This window comes from Oncorhynchus nerka, linkage group LG23 (assembly GCF_034236695.1).
Source record: "Oncorhynchus nerka isolate Pitt River linkage group LG23, Oner_Uvic_2.0, whole genome shotgun sequence".
NCBI lineage: Eukaryota > Metazoa > Chordata > Actinopteri > Salmoniformes > Salmonidae > Oncorhynchus > Oncorhynchus nerka.
In genome coordinates, this window is record NC_088418.1 from 59,247,632 (window position 1) to 59,269,651 (window position 22,020).

The 22,020-nt window shown below is 45.6% G+C and overlaps 1 protein-coding gene across 2 annotated transcripts in view; it reads left to right on the forward strand.

Moving 5' to 3' along the window:
* The window catches only part of anks1b (ankyrin repeat and sterile alpha motif domain containing 1B), a 414,498-nt gene that overhangs the window by 79,785 nt on the left and 312,693 nt on the right, over window positions 1-22,020 (forward strand). For both annotated transcript variants that reach the window (XM_065008369.1, XM_065008370.1), the window contains exons 2-3: window positions 14,342-14,422; window positions 15,536-15,692. In XM_065008369.1, coding sequence (XP_064864441.1) covers window positions 14,342-14,422; window positions 15,536-15,692 — 238 coding nt within the window. The remainder of the gene's footprint in view (window positions 1-14,341; window positions 14,423-15,535; window positions 15,693-22,020) is intronic.

Here is a 22,020-nt window from a genome sequence, read left to right on the forward strand (position 1 = left end):
GGTGTATTCGGTGTGTTGGTCTAGTCTGGTGTATTCAGTGTGTTGGTCTGGTGTATTCAGTGTGTTGGTCTAGTCTGGTGTATTCAGTGTGTTGGTCTGGTGTATTCAGTGTGTTGGTCTAGTCTGGTGTATACATTGTGTTGGTCTGGTGTATTCAGTGTGTTGGTATGGTGTATTCAGTGTGTTGGTATATTCGGTGTGTTGGTCTGGTGTATTCGGTGTGTTGGTCTGGTGTATTCGGTGTGTTGGTCTGGTGTATTCAGTGTGTTGGTCTGGTGTATTCATTGTGTTGGTCTGGTGTATTCAGTGTGTTGGTCTGGTGTATTCAGTGTGTTGGTCTAGTGTATTCAGTGTGTTGGTCTGGTGTATTCAGTGTGTTGGTCTGGTGTATTCAGTGTGTTGGTCTGGTGTATTCAGTGTGTTGGTCTAGTCTGGTGTATTCAGTGTGTTGGTCTAGTCTGGTGTATTCAGTGTGTTGGTCTGGTGTATTCCGTGTGTTGGTCTGGTGTATTCAGTGTGTTGGCCTGGTGTATTCAGTGTGTTGGTCTGGTGTATTCAGTGTGTTGGTCTGGTGTATTCAGTGTGTTGGTATGGTCTGGTGTATTCAGTGTGTTGGTCTAGTCTGGTGTATTCAGTGTGTTGGTCTAGTGTATTCAGTGTGTTGGTCTGGTGTATTCAGTGTGTTGGTCTGGTGTATTCAGTGTGTTGGTATGGTCTGGTGTATTCAGTGTGTTGGTCTAGTGTATTCAGTGTTTTGGTCTGGTCTAGTGTATTCAGTGTGTTGGTCTAGTGTATTCAGTGTGTTGGTCTGGTGTATTCATTGTGTTGGTCTGGTGTATTCAGTGTGTTGGTCTGGTGTATTCAGTGTGTTGGTCTAGTTTATTCATTGTGTTGGTCTGGTGTATTCAGTGTGTTGGTCTGGTGTATTCAGTGTGTTGGTCTGGTGTATTCAGTGTGTTGGCCTGGTGTATTCAGTGTGTTGGTCTGGTGTATTCAGTGTGTTGGTCTGGTGTATTCAGTGTGTTGGTATGGTCTGGTGTATTCAGTGTGTTGGTATGGTCTGGTGTATTCAGTGTGTTGGTCTAGTCTGGTGTATTCAGTGTGTTGGTCTAGTGTATTCAGTGTGTTGGTCTGGTGTATTCAGTGTGTTGGTCTGGTGTATTCAGTGTGTTGGTATGGTCTGGTGTATTCAGTGTGTTGGTCTAGTGTATTCAGTGTTTTGGTCTGGTCTAGTGTATTCAGTGTGTTGGTCTAGTGTATTCAGTGTGTTGGTCTGGTGTATTCATTGTGTTGGTCTGGTGTATTCAGTGTGTTGGTCTGGTGTATTCAGTGTGTTGGTCTAGTGTATTCATTGTGTTGGTCTGGTGTATTCAGTGTGTTGGTCTGGTGTATTCAGTGTGTTGGTCTGGTGTATTCAGTGTGTTAGCCTGGTGTATTCGGTGTGTTGGCCTGGATTATTCGGTGTGTTGGCCTGGTGTATTCAGTGTGTTGGTCTGGTGTATTTAGTGTGTTGGTCTGGTGTATTCAGTGTGTTGGTTTGGTCTGGTGTATTCAGTGTGATGGTCTGGTGTATTCCGTGTGTTGGTCTGGTGTATTCAGTGTGTTGGTCTGGTCTGGTGTATTTAGTGTGTTGGTCTGGTGTATTCAGTGTGTTGGTATGGTCTAGGGTATTCATTGTGTTGGTCTGGTGTATTCAGTGTGTTGGTATGGTCTGGTGTATTCAGTGTGTTGGTCTGGTGTATTTCGTGTGTTGGTCTGGTGTATTCAGTGTTTTGGTCTGGTCTAGTGTATTCAGTGTGTTGGTCTAGTGTATTCAGTGTGTTGGTCTAGTGTATTCAGTGTGTTGGCCTAGTCTAGTGTATTCAGTGTGTTAGCCTAGTCTGGTGTAGTCAGTATGTTGGTCTGGTGTATTCAGGGTGTTGGTCTAGTCTGGTGTATTCAGTGTGTTGGTCTGGTGTATTCAGTGTGTTGGTCTGGTGTATTCAGTGTGTTGGTCTGGTGTATTCAGTGTGTTGGTCTAGTGTATTCAGTGTGTTGGTCTGGTGTATTCAGTGTGTTGGTCTGGTGTATTCAGTGTGTTGGTCTGGTGTATTCAGTGTGTTGGTCTGGTGTATTCAGTGTGTTGGTATGGTCTGGTGTATTCAGTGTGTTGGTCTAGTCTGGTGTATTCAGTGTGTTGGTCTAGTCTGGTGTATTCAGTGTGTTGGTCTGGTGTATTCCGTGTGTTGGTCTGGTTTATTCAGTGTGTTGGCCTGGTGTATTCAGTGTGTTGGTCTGGTGTATTCAGTGTGTTGGTCTGGTGTATTCAGTGTGTTGGTATGGTCTGGTGTATTCAGTGTGTTGGTATGGTCTGGTGTATTCAGTGTGTTGGTCTAGTCTGGTGTATTCAGTGTGTTGGTCTAGTGTATTCAGTGTGTTGGTCTGGTGTATTCAGTGTGTTGGTCTGGTGTATTCAGTGTGTTGGTATGGTCTGGTGTATTCAGTGTGTTGGTCTAGTGTATTCAGTGTTTTGGTCTGGTCTAGTGTATTCAGTGTGTTGGTCTAGTGTATTCAGTGTGTTGGTCTGGTGTATTCATTGTGTTGGTCTGGTGTATTCAGTGTGTTGGTCTGGTGTATTCAGTGTGTTGGTCTAGTGTATTCATTGTGTTGGTCTGGTGTATTCAGTGTGTTGGTCTGGTGTATTCAGTGTGTTGGTCTGGTGTATTCAGTGTGTTGGCCTGGTGTATTCAGTGTGTTGGTCTGGTGTATTCAGTGTGTTGGTCTGGTGTATTCAGTGTGTTGGTATGGTCTGGTGTATTCAGTGTGTTGGTATGGTCTGGTGTATTCAGTGTGTTGGTCTAGTCTGGTGTATTCAGTGTGTTGGTCTAGTGTATTCAGTGTGTTGGTCTGGTGTATTCAGTGTGTTGGTCTGGTGTATTCAGTGTGTTGGTATGGTCTGGTGTATTCAGTGTGTTGGTCTAGTGTATTCAGTGTTTTGGTCTGGTCTAGTGTATTCAGTGTGTTGGTCTAGTGTATTCAGTGTGTTGGTCTGGTGTATTCATTGTGTTGGTCTGGTGTATTCAGTGTGTTGGTCTGGTGTATTCAGTGTGTTGGTCTAGTGTATTCATTGTGTTGGTCTGGTGTATTCAGTGTGTTGGTCTGGTGTATTCAGTGTGTTGGTCTGGTGTATTCAGTGTGTTAGCCTGGTGTATTCGGTGTGTTGGCCTGGTGTATTCGGTGTGTTGGCCTGGTGTATTCAGTGTGTTGGTCTGGTGTATTTAGTGTGTTGGTCTGGTGTATTCAGTGTGTTGGTTTGGTCTGGTGTATTCAGTGTGTTGGTCTGGTGTATTCCGTGTGTTGGTCTGGTGTATTCAGTGTGTTGGTCTGGTCTGGTGTATTTAGTGTGTTGGTCTGGTGTATTCAGTGTGTTGGTATGGTCTAGGGTATTCATTGTGTTGGTCTGGTGTATTCAGTGTGTTGGTATGGTCTGGTGTATTCAGTGTGTTGGTCTGGTGTATTTCGTGTGTTGGTCTGGTGTATTCAGTGTTTTGGTCTGGTCTAGTGTATTCAGTGTGTTGGTCTAGTGTATTCAGTGTGTTGGTCTAGTGTATTCAGTGTGTTGGCCTAGTCTAGTGTATTCAGTGTGTTAGCCTAGTCTGGTGTAGTCAGTATGTTGGTCTGGTGTAGTCAGTATGTTGGTCTGGTGTATTCAGTGTGTTGGTCTAGTCTGGTGTATTCAGTGTGTTGGTCTGGTGTATTCAGTGTGTTGGTCTAGTGTATTCAGTGTGTTGGTCTAGTGTATTCAGTGTGTTGGTCTAGTCTGGTGTAGTCAGTATGTTGGTCTGGTGTATTCAGGGTGTTGGTCTAGTCTGGTGTATTCAGTGTGTTGGTCTGGTGTATTCAGTGTGTTGGTCTGGTGTATTCAGTGTGTTGGTATGGTCTGGTGTATTCAGTGTGTTTGTCTGGTCTGGTGTATTCAGTGTGTTGGCCTAGTCTGGTGTATTCAGTGTGTTGGCCTAGTCTGGTGTATTCAGTGTGTTGGTATGGTCTGGTGTATTCAGTGTGTTGGCCTGGTGTATTCAGTGTGTTGGTCTGGTGTATTCAGTGTGTTGGTCTGGTGTATTCGGTGTGTTGGTCTGGTGTATTCGGTGTGTTGGTCTGGTGTATTCAGTGTGTTGGTCTGGTGTATTCGGTGTGTTGGTCTAGTCTGGAGTATTCAGTGTGTTGGTCTAGTCTGGTGTATTCAGTGTGTTGGTCTGGTGTATTCAGTGTGTTGGTCTAGTCTGGTGTATTCAGTGTGTTGGTCTAGTCTGGTGTATTCAGTGTGTTGGTCTGGTGTATTCAGTGTGTTGGTCTGGTGTATTCAGTGTGTTGGTCTGGTGTATTCGGTGTGTTGGTCTAGTCTGGTGTATTCAGTGTGTTGGTCTAGTCTGGTGTATTCAGTGTGTTGGTCTGGTGTATTCAGTGTGTTGGTCTAGTCTGGTGTATTCAGTGTGTTGGTCTAGTCTGGTGTATTCGGTGTGTTGGTCTGGTGTATTCAGTGTGTTGGTCTGGTGTATTCGGTGTGTTGGTCTAGTCTGGAGTATTCAGTGTGTTGGTCTAGTCTGGTGTATTCAGTGTGTTGGTCTGGTGTATTCAGTGTGTTGGTCTAGTCTGGTGTATTCAGTGTGTTGGTCTGGTGTATTCAGTGTGTTGGTCTGGTGTATTCGGTGTGTTGGTCTAGTCTGGTGTATTCAGTGTGTTGGTCTGGTGTATTCGGTGTGTTGGTCTAGTCTGGTGTATTCAGTGTGTTGGTCTGGTGTATTCAGTGTGTTGGTCTAGTCTGGTGTATTCAGTGTGTTGGTCTAGTCTGGTGTGTACATTGTGTTGGTCTGGTGTATTCAGTGTGTTGGTATGGTCTGGTGTATTCGGTGTGTTGGTCTGGTGTATTCGGTGTGTTGGTCTGGTGTATTCGGTGTGTTGGTCTGGTGTATTCGGTGTGTTGGTCTGGTGTATTCATTGTGTTGGTCTGGTGTATTCAGTGTGTTGGTCTGGTGTATTCAGTGTGTTGGTCTAGTGTATTCAGTGTGTTGGTCTGGTGTATTCAGTGTGTTGGTCTGGTGTATTCAGTGTGTTGGTCTGGTGTATTCAGTGTGTTGGTCTGGTGTATTCAGTGTGTTGGTATGGTCTGGTGTATTCAGTGTGTTGGTCTAGTCTGGTGTATTCAGTGTGTTGGTCTAGTCTGGTGTATTCAGTGTGTTGGTCTGGTGTATTCCGTGTGTTGGTCTGGTGTATTCAGTGTGTTGGCCTGGTGTATTCAGTGTGTTGGTCTGGTGTATTCAGTGTGTTGGTCTGGTGTATTCAGTGTGTTGGTATGGTCTGGTGTATTCAGTGTGTTGGTATGGTCTGGTGTATTCAGTGTGTTGGTCTAGTCTGGTGTATTCAGTGTGTTGGTCTAGTGTATTCAGTGTGTTGGTCTGGTGTATTCCGTGTGTTGGTCTGGTGTATTCAGTGTGTTGGTCTGGTGTATTCAGTGTGTTGGTCTGGTGTATTCGGTGTGTTGGTCTGGTGTATTCAGTGTGTTGGTCTGGTGTATTCGGTGTGTTGGTCTAGTCTGGTGTATTCAGTGTGTTGGTCTGGTGTATTCAGTGTGTTGGTCTGGTGTATTCGGTGTGTTGGTCTGGTGTATTCAGTGTGTTGGTCTGGTGTATTCAGTGTGTTGGTCTGGTGTATTCGGTGTGTTGGTCTAGTCTGGTGTATTCAGTGTGTTGGTCTAGTCTGGTGTATTCAGTGTGTTGGTCTAGTCTGGTGTATTCAGTGTGTTGGTCTGGTGTATTCAGTGTGTTGGTCTAGTCTGGTGTATTCAGTGTGTTGGTCTGGTGTATTCGGTGTGTTGGTCTGGTGTATTCGGTGTGTTGGTCTAGTCTGGTGTATTCAGTGTGTTGGTCTGGTGTATTCGGTGTGTTGGTCTGGTGTATTCGGTGTGTTGGTCTGGTGTATTCAGTGTGTTGGTCTGGTGTATTCAGTGTGTTGGTCTGGTGTATTCAGTGTGTTGGTCTGGTGTATTCAGTGTGTTGGTCTGGTGTATTCAGTGTGTTGGTCTAGTGTATTCAGTGTGTTGGTCTGGTGTATTCAGTGTGTTGGTCTGGTGTATTCAGTGTGTTGGTCTGGTGTATTCAGTGTGTTGGTATGGTCTGGTGTATTCAGTGTGTTGGTATGGTCTGGTGTATTCAGTGTGTTGGTCTGGTGTATTCAGTGTGTTGGTCTAGTGTATTCAGTGTGTTGGTCTGGTGTATTCCGTGTGTTGGTCTGGTGTATTCAGTGTGTTGGTCTGGTGTATTCAGTGTTTTGGTCTGGTCTAGTGTATTCAGTGTGTTGGTCTAGTGTATTCAGTGTGTTGGTCTAGTGTATTCAGTGTGTTGGTCTGGTGTATTCAGTGTGTTGGTCTGGTGTATTCATTGTGTTGGTCTGGTGTATTCAGTGTGTTGGTCTGGTGTATTCATTGTGTTGGTCTGGTGTATTCAGTGTGTTGGTCTGGTGTATTCAGTGTGTTGGTCTGGTGTATTCAGTGTGTTGGTCTGGTGTATTCAGTGTGTTGGTCTGGTGTATTCAGTGTGTTGGTCTGGTGTATTCAGTGTGTTGGTCTGGTGTATTCAGTGTGTTGGTCTGGTGTATTCAGTGTGTTGGTATGGTCTGGTGTATTCAGTGTGTTGGTCTGGTGTATTCAGTGTGTTGGTCTAGTCTGGTGTATTCAGTGTGTTGGTCTGGTGTATTCAGTGTGTTGGTCTGGTGTATTCGGTGTGTTGGTCTGGTGTATTCAGTGTGTTGGTATGGTCTGGTGTATTCAGTGTGTTGGTCTGGTGTATTCAGTGTGTTGGTCTAGTCTGGTGTATTCAGTGTGTTGGTCTAGTGTATTCAGTGTGTTGGTATGGTCTGGTGTATTCGGTGTGTTGGTCTAGTGTATTCAGTGTGTTGGTATGGTCTGGTGTATTCAGTGTGTTGGTCTGGTGTATTCGGTGTGTTGGTCTGGTGTATTCGGTGTGTTGGTCTAGTCTGGTGTATTCAGTGTGTTGGTCTAGTCTGGTGTATTCAGTGTGTTGGTCTGGTGTATTCAGTGTGTTGGTCTAGTCTGGTGTATTCAGTGTGTTGGTCTGGTGTATTCAGTGTGTTGGTCTGGTGTATTCGGTGTGTTGGTCTAGTCTGGTGTATTCAGTGTGTTGGTCTGGTGTATTCAGTGTGTTGGTCTAGTCTGGTGTATTCAGTGTGTTGGTCTGGTGTATTCAGTGTGTTGGTCTAGTCTGGTGTATACATTGTGTTGGTCTGGTGTATTCAGTGTGTTGGTATGGTGTATTCAGTGTGTTGGTATATTCGGTGTGTTGGTCTGGTGTATTCGGTGTGTTGGTCTGGTGTATTCGGTGTGTTGGTCTGGTGTATTCAGTGTGTTGGTCTGGTGTATTCATTGTGTTGGTCTGGTGTATTCAGTGTGTTGGTCTGGTGTATTCAGTGTGTTGGTCTAGTGTATTCAGTGTGTTGGTCTGGTGTATTCAGTGTGTTGGTCTGGTGTATTCAGTGTGTTGGTCTGGTGTATTCAGTGTGTTGGTCTGGTGTGGTGTATTTAGTGTGTTGGTCTGGTGTATTCAGTGTGTTGGTATGGTCTAAGGTATTCATTGTGTTGGTCTGGTGTATTCAGTGTGTTGGTATGGTCTGGTGTATTCAGTGTGTTGGTCTGGTGTATTTCGTGTGTTGGTCTGGTGTATTCAGTGTTTTGGTCTGGTCTAGTGTATTCAGTGTGTTGGTCTAGTGTATTCAGTGTGTTGGTCTCGTGTATTCAGTGTGTTTGTCTAGTGTATTCAGTGTGTTGGTCTAGTGTATTCAGTGTGTTGGCCTAGTCTAGTGTATTCAGTGTGTTGGCCTAGTCTGGTGTATTCAGTATGTTGGTGTGGCGTATTCAGTGTGTTGGTCTAGTGTATTCAGTGTGTTGGCCTAGTCTGGTGTAGTCAGTATGTTGGTCTGGTGTATTCAGTGTGTTGGTCTAGTCTGGTGTATTCAGTGTGTTGGTCTGGTGTATTCAGTGTGTTGGTCTAGTGTATTCAGTGTGTTGGTCTAGTGTATTCAGTGTGTTGGTCTAGTGTATTCAGTGTGTTGGCCTAGTCTGGTGTAGTCAGTATGTTGGTCTGGTGTATTCAGGGTGTTGGTCTAGTCTGGTGTATTCAGTGTGTGGGTCTGGTATATTCAGTGTGTTGGTCTGGTGTATTCAGTGTGTTGGTATGGTCTGGTGTATTCAGTGTGTTTGTCTGGTCTGGTGTATTCAGTGTGTTGGTCTAGTGTATTCAGTGTGTTGGCCTAGTCTGGTGTATTCAGTGTGTTGGTATGGTCTGGTGTATTCAGTGTGTTGGCCTGGGTTATTCAGTGTGTTGGTCTGGTGTATTCAGTGTGTTGGTCTGGTGTATTCGGTGTGTTGGTCTGGTGTATTCAGTGTGTTGGTCTGGTGTATTCAGTGTGTTGGTCTGGTGTATTCATTGTGTTGGTCTGGTGTATTCAGTGTGTTGGTCTGGTGTATTCAGTGTGTTGGTCTGGTGTATTCAGTGTGTTGGTCTGGTGTATTCATTGTGTTGGTCTGGTGTATTCAGTGTGTTGGTCTGGTGTATTCGGTGTGTTGGTCTGGTTTATTCAGTGTGTTGGTCTGGTGTATTCAGTGTGTTGGCCTGGTGTATTCTGTGTGTTGGCCTGGTGTATTCGGTGTGTTGGCCTGGTGTATTCAGTGTGTTGGCCTGGTGTATTCAGTGTGTTGGTCTGGTGTATTTAGTGTGTTGGTCTGGTCTGGTGTATTCAGTGTGTTGGTCTGGTCTGGTGTATTCAGTGTGTTGGTCTGGTGTATTCAGTGTGTTGGTCTGGTGTATTTAGTGTGTTGGTCTGGTGTATTCAGTGTGTTTGGTCTGGTCTGGTGTATTTAGTGTGTTGGTCTGGTGTATTCAGTGTGTTGGTATGGTCTGGTGTATTCGGTGTGTTGGTCTGGTGTATTCAGTGTGTTGGTCTAGTCTGGTGTATTCAGTGTGTTGGTCTAGTGTATTCAGTGTGTTGGTATGGTCTGGTGTATTCAGTGTGTTGGTCTGGTCTGGTGTATTCGGTGTGTTGGTCTAGTGTATTCAGTGTGTTGGTATGGTCTAGTGTATTCAGTGTGTTGGTCTGGTGTATTCAGTGTGTTGGTCTAGTCTGGTGTATTCAGTGTGTTGGTCTAGTGTATTCAGTGTGTTGGTATGGTCTGGTGTATTCAGTGTGTTGGTCTGGTCTGGTGTATTCGGTGTGTTGGTCTAGTGTATTCAGTGTGTTGGTATGGTCTGGTGTATTCAGTGTGTTCGTCTGGTGTATTCGGTGTGTTGGTCTGGTGTATTCGGTGTGTTGGTCTAGTCTGGTGTATTCAGTGTGTTGGTCTGGTGTATTCAGTGTGTTGGTCTGGTGTATTCAGTGTGTTGGTATGGTCTGGTGTATTCAGTGTGTTGGCCTGGGTTATTCAGTGTGTTGGTCTGGTGTATTCAGTGTGTTGGTCTGGTGTATTCGGTGTGTTGGTCTGGTGTATTCAGTGTGTTGGTCTGGTGTATTCAGTGTGTTGGTCTGGTGTATTCATTGTGTTGGTCTGGTGTATTCAGTGTGTTGGTCTGGTGTATTCAGTGTGTTGGTCTGGTGTATTCAGTGTGTTGGTCTGGTGTATTCATTGTGTTGGTCTGGTGTATTCAGTGTGTTGGTCTGGTGTATTCGGTGTGTTGGTCTGGTTTATTCAGTGTGTTGGTCTGGTGTATTCAGTGTGTTGGCCTGGTGTATTCTGTGTGTTGGCCTGGTGTATTCGGTGTGTTGGCCTGGTGTATTCAGTGTGTTGGCCTGGTGTATTCAGTGTGTTGGTCTGGTGTATTTAGTGTGTTGGTCTGGTCTGGTGTATTCAGTGTGTTGGTCTGGTCTGGTGTATTCAGTGTGTTGGTCTGGTGTATTCAGTGTGTTGGTCTGGTGTATTTAGTGTGTTGGTCTGGTGTATTCAGTGTGTTTGGTCTGGTCTGGTGTATTTAGTGTGTTGGTCTGGTGTATTCAGTGTGTTGGTATGGTCTGGTGTATTCGGTGTGTTGGTCTGGTGTATTCAGTGTGTTGGTCTAGTCTGGTGTATTCAGTGTGTTGGTCTAGTGTATTCAGTGTGTTGGTATGGTCTGGTGTATTCAGTGTGTTGGTCTGGTCTGGTGTATTCGGTGTGTTGGTCTAGTGTATTCAGTGTGTTGGTATGGTCTAGTGTATTCAGTGTGTTGGTCTGGTGTATTCAGTGTGTTGGTCTAGTCTGGTGTATTCAGTGTGTTGGTCTAGTGTATTCAGTGTGTTGGTATGGTCTGGTGTATTCAGTGTGTTGGTCTGGTCTGGTGTATTCGGTGTGTTGGTCTAGTGTATTCAGTGTGTTGGTATGGTCTGGTGTATTCAGTGTGTTCGTCTGGTGTATTCGGTGTGTTGGTCTGGTGTATTCGGTGTGTTGGTCTAGTCTGGTGTATTCAGTGTGTTGGTCTGGTGTATTCAGTGTGTTGGTCTGGTGTATTCAGTGTGTTGGTCTGGTGTATTCATTGTGTTGGTCTGGTGTATTCAGTGTGTTGGTCTGGTGTATTCAGTGTGTTGGTCTGGTGTATTCATTGTGTTGGTCTGGTGTATTCAGTGTGTTGGTCTGGTGTATTCAATGGGTTGGCCTGGTGTATTCAGTGGGTTGGCCTGGTGTATTTAGTGGGTTGGCCTGGTGTATTCAGTGGGTTTGTCTGGTGTATTCAGTGGGTTGGCCTGGTGTATTCAGTGGGTTGGCCTGGTGTATTCAGTGGGTTGGCCTGGTGTATTCAGTGTGTTGGTCTGGTGTATTCAGTGGGTTGGTCTGGTGTATTCAGTGGGTTGACCTGGTGTATTCAGTGGGTTGGCCTGCGTATTCAATGGGTTGGCCTGTTGTATTCAGTGGGTTGGCCTGGTGTATTCAGTGGGTTGGCCTGGTGTATTCAGTGGGTTGGCCTGGTGTATTCAGTGGGTTGGTCTGGTGTATTCAGTGGGTTGGCCTGGTGTATTCAGTGGGTTGGTTTAGTGTATTCAGTGTGTTGGTATGTATGTGTACAGTAAGGGAGCGTGTTTGATCCCTATCTGCCCCACGATTGTCCACGTTAGCTGTCAATCACTCTCTCTGAGTGCAAACTAAAGCCCTTCCCCCCTGCTACGATGCAGTGCTAGTAGTGTTGTTTGGACCAGTACCCGAAAGGTTGTACCCGAATCCCCAAGCTGACAAGGTGAAAATCTGTCGTTCTGACCCTGAGCATGGCAGTTAACCCACTGTTCTCCGGGCCCTGAAGACGTGGTATCCCCTTTCCTTTCCATTATAAGAGATGTTGTTATGCCCTATTCTCGGGACATATACCAGATGGCTGTCTATAGATTTGTGTGTGTGTGTGTGTGTGTGTGTGTGGAGTAAAAAAAAAGGTACTATTTCTCCTGTGGAACTTTGTCATTTCGAAGTTCCAAATCTGGCTCTACTTTTGTGTGTGTGTGTGAGAGAGAGAGAGAACTTGTAACAGTTATAGAACCCATTGCCCTTCATGGTTGTGAGGTTTGGGGTCCACTCACAAACCAATAATTCACAAAATGGGACAAACACCAAATTGAGACTCTGCATGCAGAATTCTGCAAACATATCCTCTGTGTTTAACGTCAAACACCAAATAATGCAGAGCAGGATTAGGCTGAATTCCCAAATCTTCAATAACAAAGCCTAACCCTACAAAGAAATAAACCTGGAGACGAGTCCCCTAAGCAAGCTAGTCCTGGGGCTCTGTTCACAAACACAAACAGAGCCCCAGGACAGCAACACAATTAGACCCAAACAAATCATGAGAAAACCAAAAGATAATTACTTGACACATTGGAAATAATGAACAAAAAAACAGAACAAACTATAATGCTATTTGGTCTTAAACAGAGAGTACACAGTGGTAGAAAACTTTGACTATATACAGCCTTGCTATTGAGAAAGGCAGCAGATGGCAGACCTCAAGAGAAGACAGGCTATGTGCCCCACCGCCCACAAAATGGGGTGGAAACTGAGCTGTACTTCCTAACCTCTTGCCAAATGTATGACCATTTCAGAGACCTATATTTTCCTCAGATTACACAGATCCACCAAAAATTTGAAAACAAATCCAATTTTCAAAAACTCTCATCTTATTGGCTGAAATACCACAGTTTGCAATCACATCATCAACATTTGTGAGCTGTTGCCACAATAAAAGGCAACCAGTGAAGAACAAACACCATTGTAAATGCAACCTAAATACAACCCATGTTTATTTATTCTCCCTTCTGTACTTTAACTATTTGCACATCATTACAACACTGTATACAGTTGAAGTCGGAAGTTTACATACACCTTAGCCAAATACATTTCAACTCAGTTTTTCATCATTCCTGACATTTAATCCTAATAAAAATGCCTTGTTTTAGGTCAGTTAGGATCACCACTTTATTTTAAGAATGTGAAATGTCAGAATAATAGTAGAGATTATTTTCGGATTTTATTTATTTCGTCACCTTCCCAATGGGTCAGAAGTTTACATGCACTCAATTAGTATTTGGTAGCATTGCCTTTAAATTGTTTAACTTGTGTCAAACATTTCGGGTAGCCTTCCACAAGCTTCCCACAATAAGTTGGGTAAATGTTGGCCCATTCCTCCTGACAGAGCTGGTATAACTGAGTCAGGTTTGTAGGCCTCCTTACTCGCACACACTTTTTCAGTTCTGCCCACAAATTTTCTATAGGATTGAGATCAGGGCTTTGTGATGGCCACTCCAATACCTTGACTTTGTTGTCCTTACGCGATTTTGTCACAACTTTGGAAGTATGCTTGGGTAAATTGTCCATTTGGAAGGCCCATTTGCGACCAAGCTTGAACTTCCTGACTGATGTCTTGAGATGTTGCTTCAATATATCCACATAATTTTCCTGCCTCATGAAGCCATCTATTTTGTGAAGTGCACCAGTCCCTCCTGCAGCAAAGCACCCCCACAACATGATGCTACCACCCTCGTTCTCCATGGTTGGGATGGTGTTCTTCAGCTTGCAAGCCTCTCCCTTATTCCTCCAAACATAACAATGGTCATTATGGCAAACAGTTATTTTTGTTTCATCAGAACAGAGGACATTTCTCCAAAAAGTATGATCTTTGTTCCCATGTGCAGTTACAAACCATAGTCTGGCTTTTTTATTGCGTCTCTAGGAGACAGAACGCGTCTCCTTCCTGAGCGGTATGATGGCTGTGTGGTCTCATTGTGTTTATACTTGCATACTATTGTTTGTACAGATGAGGCGTTTGGAAATTGCTCCCAAGGATGAACCAGACTTGTGGAGGTGTACACATTTTTTTTCTGAGGTCTTTGCTGATTTCTTTTCCTTTTCCCATGATGTCAAGCAAAGAGGCACTGAGTTTGAAGGTAGGCCTTGAAATACATCCACAGGTACACCTCCAATTGACTCAAACTATGTCAATTAGCCTATCAGAAGCTTCTAAAGCCATGACATCATTTTCTGGAATTTTCCAAGCTCCTTAAAAGGCACAGTCAACTTAGTGTATGTAAACTTCTGACCCACTGGAATTGTGATACAGTGAATTATAAGTGAAATAATCTGTCTGTAAACAATTGTTGGATAAATGACTTGTGTCATGCAGAAAGTAGATGCCCTAACCAACTTGCCATAATTATAATTTGTTAACAAGAAATTTGTGGAGTGGTTGAAAAACGAGTTTTAATGACTCCAACCTAAGTGTATGTAAACTTCCGACTTCAACTGTGTATATTGACTTTTGAAATGTCTTATTATTTTGGAACTTTTGTGAGTGTAATGTTTGCTCTAAATGTTTTATTGGTTAATTCACTTTTGTTATCTATTTCACTTGCTTTGGCAATGTTAACATATGTTTCCCATGTCAGTAAAGCCCCTAAAATTGAAAATTGAAGTTGACTTGAGAGACTTCGAAGGTCATGGGAAAACGAGTCCGTTACATGCCAATCTTAGCCCTTTGGAGGTCCCACATCCCATAGAACAAAGATAGACTGGTCCCAGATCTGTTTGCACTGTCTTGCTGACTCCGATGGTCATTGTGATGTGGCTAAGACACAAACAGATCTGTGATCAGGCTAAATGAAAAGGGCTTCTATATTGTGTCTCTTTGTACTTCAGTGTCTATCATGATCAACACATAGAAAGCCTGTTGTGGACTTAAGTGTGATTTTCAATTACAGGAAAACAAAAAGTTAAATTGGAAAGCATACAATTGTAAGGACTGTGTCTTGGTGCGTGTTGGCTTACAGTCTGTCTGTCTTGTGTCCACAGCATGTGGAGAGGCTTGAATGTGAACTGTGCAGACAGTTCAGGGTACACACCCCTCCACCACGCATCACTGAATGGACACAGGTAAGAGTGTGTGTGTATGTGGAGAGGTGGCTGGTGGGGGTGAGGAAGTGTTTGTCGGTGTGCTTGCATGCTTGTGAGTGTAATGCAATGTGATTGCCTTTTCCACGCACGCACGCACGCACGCACGCACGCACGCACGCACACACACACACACACACACACACACACACAAATCCCTTTTTCCTTCTGTTGGATTAAGATGAGTCTGACGGCTAGCCCTGCTCAGCAAAACTGTCGGATTAATGCTGTGCCTTGGAGGCAATAATGTGGATTTCCTTCTTTCCAACAGCTGCAGTAGGAGAGGGAGAGTGAAGCAGGGAGAGAAGGAGAGAGAGAGAGACATAAAGGGAGAGGGAGAGAGAAGGAGACCGAGATAAAGGGGGGGAGAGAGTGAAAAGTACAGGCTCCAAGTGAAAAACAAGGTCACAAACACTCACTTAGAGAAGTGATTTAGAACTTTAGATGAGGGGGGAACAAGGAGGGAACTAACCATTTAACGGTACACTTTTAGACCGTTGTTTTGACAATGTATGCATCCTAAATTGCACCGTATTCCCTATATACTGTAGTAGTGCACTATATCGGGAATAGGGGCCATTAGGGACACACTCAATGTGAACGTGGCGTTCTACAAAGGTGAAGCAACAAACTTAATTATTTCAATGTGAAGAGTTAATTTCAGTCCAGCTAATGATTGTAATGATTTTAATCCACACACATATAAACATTCAAGGCAGCCTTGGTTATGCAGCTGGCATTATGATTCAGGCCAAGTAAAGTACTTGTCTTACTCTCTCCCCCTTCTTGCTCTGTTTCCATTTTCTTTCTTTCTTTCTCGCTCTCTTTCTCTGTTTCTCTTCTCTCTCTCTCTACGCTTTCGCTCTCTCTATGCTTTTTCTCTCTCTACGCTTTCTTGCCTTTCTCTCCCCATCTTTCCCCTTCTCTCTCTATTCCATCTCTTCCCTCTTCCCTCTCTCTCTCTCTCTCTCTATTCCATCTCTTCCCTCTCTCCCTCGCTCTCTATCACTCCCCTTACTGCTCTCCTCTCTCTCTATCCCCTTCCTCTTCCGCCATTCTCCCCCCATCCTCCTCCTCCCTCCTTCTCCTCCTCAGGGACGTGGTGTTGAAGTTGCTCCAGTTTGAAGCCTCCACCAATGTGGCTGACAGTAAGGGCTGCTTCCCCTTGCACCTGGCCGCCTGGCGTGGAGACGTAGACATCGTCCGTATCCTCGTCCACCACGGGCCCTCACACTGCCGCGTCAACCAGCAGGTGACAACACACTGTTCTGTTCTACACTATACTGTTCTACACTATACTGTTCTACACTGTTCTGTTCTACACTATACTACACACTGTTCTGTTCTACACTGTTCTGTACTACACTATATTACACCCTATTCTGTTCTACACTATATTACACCCTATTCTGTTCTACACTATACTGTACTACACCCTATTCTGTTCTACACTATACTGTACTACACACTATTCTGTTCTACACTATACTGTACTACACACTGTTCTGTCCTACACTGTTCTGTACTACACTATACTGTATTACACCCTATTCTGTTCTACACTATACTGTCTTACACCCTATTCTGTTCTACACTATACTGTACTACACACTGTTCTGTTCTACACTATACTGTACTACACACTGTTATGTTCTACACTATACTGTACTACACACTTCTGTTCTACACTATACTGTACTACACACTGTTCTGTTCTACATTATACTGTACTACACACTTCTGTTCTACATTATACTGTACTACACACTATTCTGTTCTACACTATACTGTTCTACACTATACTGTTCTACACTGTTCTGTTCTACACTATACTACACACTGTTCTGTTCTACACTGTTCTGTACTACACTATATTACACCCTATTCTGTTCTACACTATATTACACCCTATTCTGTTCTACACTATACTGTACTACACCCTATTCTGTTCTACACTATACTGTACTACACACTATTCTGTTCTACACTATACTGTACTACACACTGTTCTGTCCTACACTGTTCTGTACTACACTATACTGTATTACACCCTATTCTGTTCTACACTATACTGTACTACACCCTATTCTGTTCTACACTATACTGTACTACACACTGTTCTGTTTTACACTATACTGTACTACACACTGTTCTGTCCTACACTGTTCTGTACTACACTATACTGTATTACACCCTATTCTGTTCTACACTATACTGTCTTACACCCTATTCTGTTCTACACTATACTGTACTACACACTGTTCTGTTCTACACTATACTGTACTACACACTGTTATGTTCTACACTATACTGTACTACACACTTCTGTTATACACTATACTGTACTACACACTGTTCTGTTCTACATTATACTGTACTACACACTTCTGTTCTACATTATACTGTACTACACACTGTTATGTGCTACACACTTATGCACTACACACTATGTACCACTGTCACGGTTTTCATGTGGTGAAGGAGAGTCGGACCAAAATGCAGAGTGTATATTGCGATCCATGTTTTAATAAACAATCGTAACACGAATCTAAATACAATTACTACAAAAACAAACGTAAAGAAAACCGAAACAGCCTATACTGGTGTAACCTAACATAGACAGGAACAAGGACACTAAGGACAATCACCCACAATACAACCAAAGAATATGGCTGCCTAAATATGGTTCCCAATCAGAGACAACGATAAACACCTGCCTCTGATTGAGAACCACTTCAGACAGCCATAGACTTTCCTAGAACACCCCACTAAGCTACAATCCCACTAACCTACACACCAAAACCCCAAGACAAAACACACCACAATACAAAAACTCCATGCCACACCCTGGCCTGACCCAATACATGAAGAAAAACACAAAATACTTAGACCAGGGCGTGACAGAACCCCCCCCTAAGGTGCGGACTCCCGAACGCACCTCAAAACAAATAGGGAGGGTCCGGGTGGGCGTCTGTCCATGGTGGCGGTTCCGGCGCGGGACGTGGACCCCACTCAATTAATGTCTTAGTCCCCTCTCCTCGCGTCCCTGGATAGTCCACCCTCGCCGCCGATTATGGCCTAGTAGTCCTCACCCAGAAACCCACTGGACTGAGGAGCAGATCGGGACTGAAGGACAGCTCGGGACTGAGGCAGCTCGGGACTGAGGGGAAGCTCGGGAGTGAGAGGAAGCTTGGGAGTGAGAGGAAGCTTGGGAGTGAGAGAAAGCTCTGGAGTGAGAGAAAGCTCTGGAGTGAGAGAAAGCTCTGGAGTGAGAGAAAGCTCAGGAGTGAGAGAAAGCTCAGGAGTGAGAGACAGCTCAGGAGTGAGAGGAAGCTCAGGAGTGAGAGGAAGCTCAGGCAGGTAGATAGATCTACCAGATCCTGGCTGGCTGGTGGTCTCAGCAGATCCTGGCTGACTGGCGGATCCTGGCTGACTGGCGGATCTTGGCCGACTGGCGGATCCTGGCCGACTGGCAGATCGTGGCCGACTGGCAGATCTGGCAGATCTGGAAGAGTCTGGTTGACTGGTAGATCTGGAAGAGTCTGGTTGACTGGCAGATCTGGAAGAACCTGGTTGACTGGCAGATCTGGAAGAACCTGGTTGACTGGCAGATCTGGAAGAATCTGGTTGACTGGCAGATCTGGAAGAATCTGGTTGACTGGCAGATCTGGAAGAGTCTGGTTGACTGGCAGATCTGGAAGAGTCTGGTTGACTGGCAGATCTGGAAGAGTCTGGTTGACTGGCAGATCTGGAAGAGTCTGGTTGACTGGCAGATCTGGAAGAGTCTGGTTGACTGGCAGATCTGGAAGAGTCTGGCTGACTGGTGCTACTGGCAGATCCTGGCCGACTGGCACTTCTGGCGGATCCTGGCCGACTGGCACTTCTGGCGGATCCTGACTGACTGGCACTTCTGGCGGATCCTGGCAGGCTGGTGGATCCTGGCTGACTGGTAGATCTGGAAGAGTCTGGTTGACTGGCAGATCTGGAAGAGTCTGTTTGACTGGCAGATCTGGAAGAGTCTGGCTGACTGGCAGATCTGGAAGAGTCTGGCTGACTGGCAGATCTGGAAGAGTCTGGCTGACTGGCAGATCTGGAAGAGTCTGGCTGACTGGCAGATCTGGAAGAGTCTGGCTGACTGGCAGATCTGGAAGAGTCTGGCTGACTGGCAGATCTGGAAGAGTCTGGCTGACTGGCAGATCTGGAAGAGTCTGGCTGACTGGCAGATCTGGAAGAGTCTGGCTGACTGGCAGATCTGGAAGATCCTGGCTGACTGGCAGATCCTGGCCGACTGGCGGATCCTGGCTGACTGGTGCTACTGGCAGATCCTGGCCGACTGGCACTTCTGGCGGATCCTGGCCGACTGGCACTTCTGGCGGATCCTGGCCGACTGGCACTTCTGGCGGATCCTGGCAGACTGGTGGATCCTGGCTGACTGGTGGATCTAACTGATCCTGACAGACTGGCGACGCTGGGCAGACTGGCGGCGCTGGGCAGACTGGCGGCGCTGGGAAGACTGGCGGCGCTGGGCGGCGCTGGGCAGACTGGCGGCGCTGGGCAGACTGGCGGCGCTGGGCAGACTGGCGGCGCTGGGCAGACTGGCGGCGCTGGGCAGACTGGGAGCACTGGCGGCGCTGGGCAGACTGGGAGCACTGGCGGCGCTGGGCAGACTGAAGACTCCGGCAGCGCAGGAGAAGAGAAAGGCTCCGACAGCGCTAAACAGGCGGGAGACTCCGGCAGCGCAGGAGAGGAGACAGGCTCTGGCTGCGCTAAACAGGCGAGGCGCACTGAAGGCCTGGTGCGTGGTGCTGGAACTGGTGGTACTGGATCGAGGACACGCACAGGAAGCCTGGTGCGGGGAGCTGCTACCGGAGGACTAGAGTGTGGAGGTGGCACAGGATGGGCTAGACCGTGAAGGCGTACTGGAGATCTTGAGAGCAGTGTTGGCACAGGACGTGCAAGGCTAGGGATGTGCACAGGAGGCCTGGTGCGTGAGGCTGGCACCAACTTCACCAGCCGACTAACACGCACTTCAGGACGAGTATGGAGCGCTAACCCAGGTGCCATCAAATCCCCGACACGTTCCGTCGGTCGAATTCCATGCAAAAAGCACCAACACAGCAACTCCCTCATTTCTCTCTCCTCCAATTTCCCCATTAACTCCTTCACAGTCTCTGTTTCGCTCACCTCCAACACCGGCTCTGGTTTTGGTCTCCTCCTTGGCTCCTCACGATAAACAGGGAGAGTTGGCTCAGGTCTGACTCCTGACTCTGCCACACTCTCCCTGAGCCACCCCCCAAGAAATTTTTGGGGCTGATTTTCAGGCTTCCGTCCGCTTCGCCGTGCTGCCTCCTCATATCTGCGCCTCTCAGCTTTCGCCGCCTCCAGTTCTTCCTTGGGGCGGCGATATTCTCCAGCCTGAGCCCAGGGTCCTTCTCCGTTTAGGATTTACTCCCATGTCCAGAAATCCTTATAGCGCTTCTCCTCTTTGGGCTGCTCCTGCCTGTTGACACGCTGCTTGGTCCGTTGATGGTGGGTGATTCTGTCACGACTTTCCTAGAACACCCCACTAAGCTACAATCCCACTAACTTACACACCAAAACCCCAAGACAAAACACACCACAATACAAAAACTCCATGCCACACCCTGGCCTGACCCAATACATGAAGAAAAACACAAAATACTTAGACCAGGGCGTGACAGCCACACACTATTCTGTTCTACACACTATGTACTACACACTATTTTGCATGACACACTTATGTACTACACACTGTTCTGTTCTACACTATTCTGTACTGCACACTATTCTTTACTACACACTATTCTGTACTACACCCTATTCTGTTATACACTATACTGTACTACACCCTATTCTGTTATACACTATACTGTACTACACACTGTTCTGTTCTACACTATACTGTACTACACACTTTTCTGTTCTACACTATACTGTACTACACACTGTTCGGTTCAACACTATACTATACTACACTCAAGTCCCAAGTCAAGACAGTCAAGACTGAGTCAAGTCCCAAGTCCTAAACTTTGAGTTTCGAGTCCTAAACAAGTCATAATGTGCTATTTTATTTATTTATATATTTTTTATTTCACTTTTATTTAACCGGGTAAGCTAGTTGAGAACAAGTTTCCATTTACAACTGAGACCTGGCCAATATAAAGCAAAGCAGTGCGACACAAACAACAACACAGAGTTACACATGGAATAAACAAGCGTACAGTTAATAACACAATAGAAAAAAAGAAAGTCTATATACAGTGTTGTGTGAGGAGGTAAGGAAATAAATAGGCCATAGTAGCGAAGTAATTACAATTTAGAAAATTAACACTGGAATGATAGATGAGCAGATGATGATGTGCAAGTAGAAATACTGGTGTGCAAAAGAGCAGAAAAGTAAATTAAAAACAATATGGGGATGAGGAAGGTTGTGTGGGCTTTTTACAGATGGGCTATGTACAGCTGCAGCGATCTTTTAGCTGCTCAGATAGCTGATGTTTAAAGTTAGTGAGGGAAATATACGTCTCCAGCTTCAGCGATGTTTGCAATTCGTTCCAGTCATTGGCAACAGAGAACTGGAAGGTAAGGTGGCCAAAGTAGGTGTTGGCATTGGGGATGACCAGTGAGATATACCTGCTGGAGCACGTGCTACGGGTGGATGTTGTGCCCGTGACCAGTGAGCTAAGTTGGAGCTTTACCTAGCATAGACTTATAGATGACCTGGAGCCAGTGGGTCTGGAGACCAATATGTAGCAAGGGCCAACCGACTAGAGCATACAGGTCACAGTGGTGGGTGGTGTAAGGGGCTTTGGTAACAAAACGGATGGCACTGTGATAGACTGCATCCAGTTTGCTGAGTAGAGTATTGGAAGCTATTTTGTAAATGACATCGCCGAAGTCGAGGATCGATAGGATAGTCAGTTTTACAAGGGTATGTTTGGCGGCGTGAGTGAAGGAGGCTTTGTTGCGAAATAGGAAGCCAATTCCAGATTTAATTTTGGATTGGAAATGTTTAATATGAGTCTGGAAGGAGAGTTTACAGTCTAAGTATTTGTAGTTGTCCACATATTCAAAGTCGTAACCGTCCAGAGTAGTGATGCCAGGCGGGTGCGGGCAGCAAATGGTGCATTTGGTTTTACTTGCATTTAAGAGCAGTTGGAGGCCAGAGCAGTTGTATGGTATTGACGCTCGTTTGGAGGTTAGTTAACACCGTTTCCAAAGAAGGGCCAGATGTATACAGAATGGTGTCGTCTGCGTAGAGGTGGCTCAGAGAATCTCCAGCAGCAAGAACGACATCATTGATATATACAGAGAAAAGAGTCGACCCGAGAATTGAAACCTGTGGTACCCACATAGAGACTGCCAGAGGTCCGGACAACAGGCCCTCCGATTTGACACACTAAACTCTGCCTGAGAAGTAGTTGGTGAACCAGGTGAGGCAGTCATTTGAGAAATCAATGCTGTTGAGAATACGGTGATTGACAGAGTCGAAAGCCTTGGCCAGGTCGATGAAGACGGCTGCACAGTACTGTCTTTTATGGAGGGCGGTTATGATATCG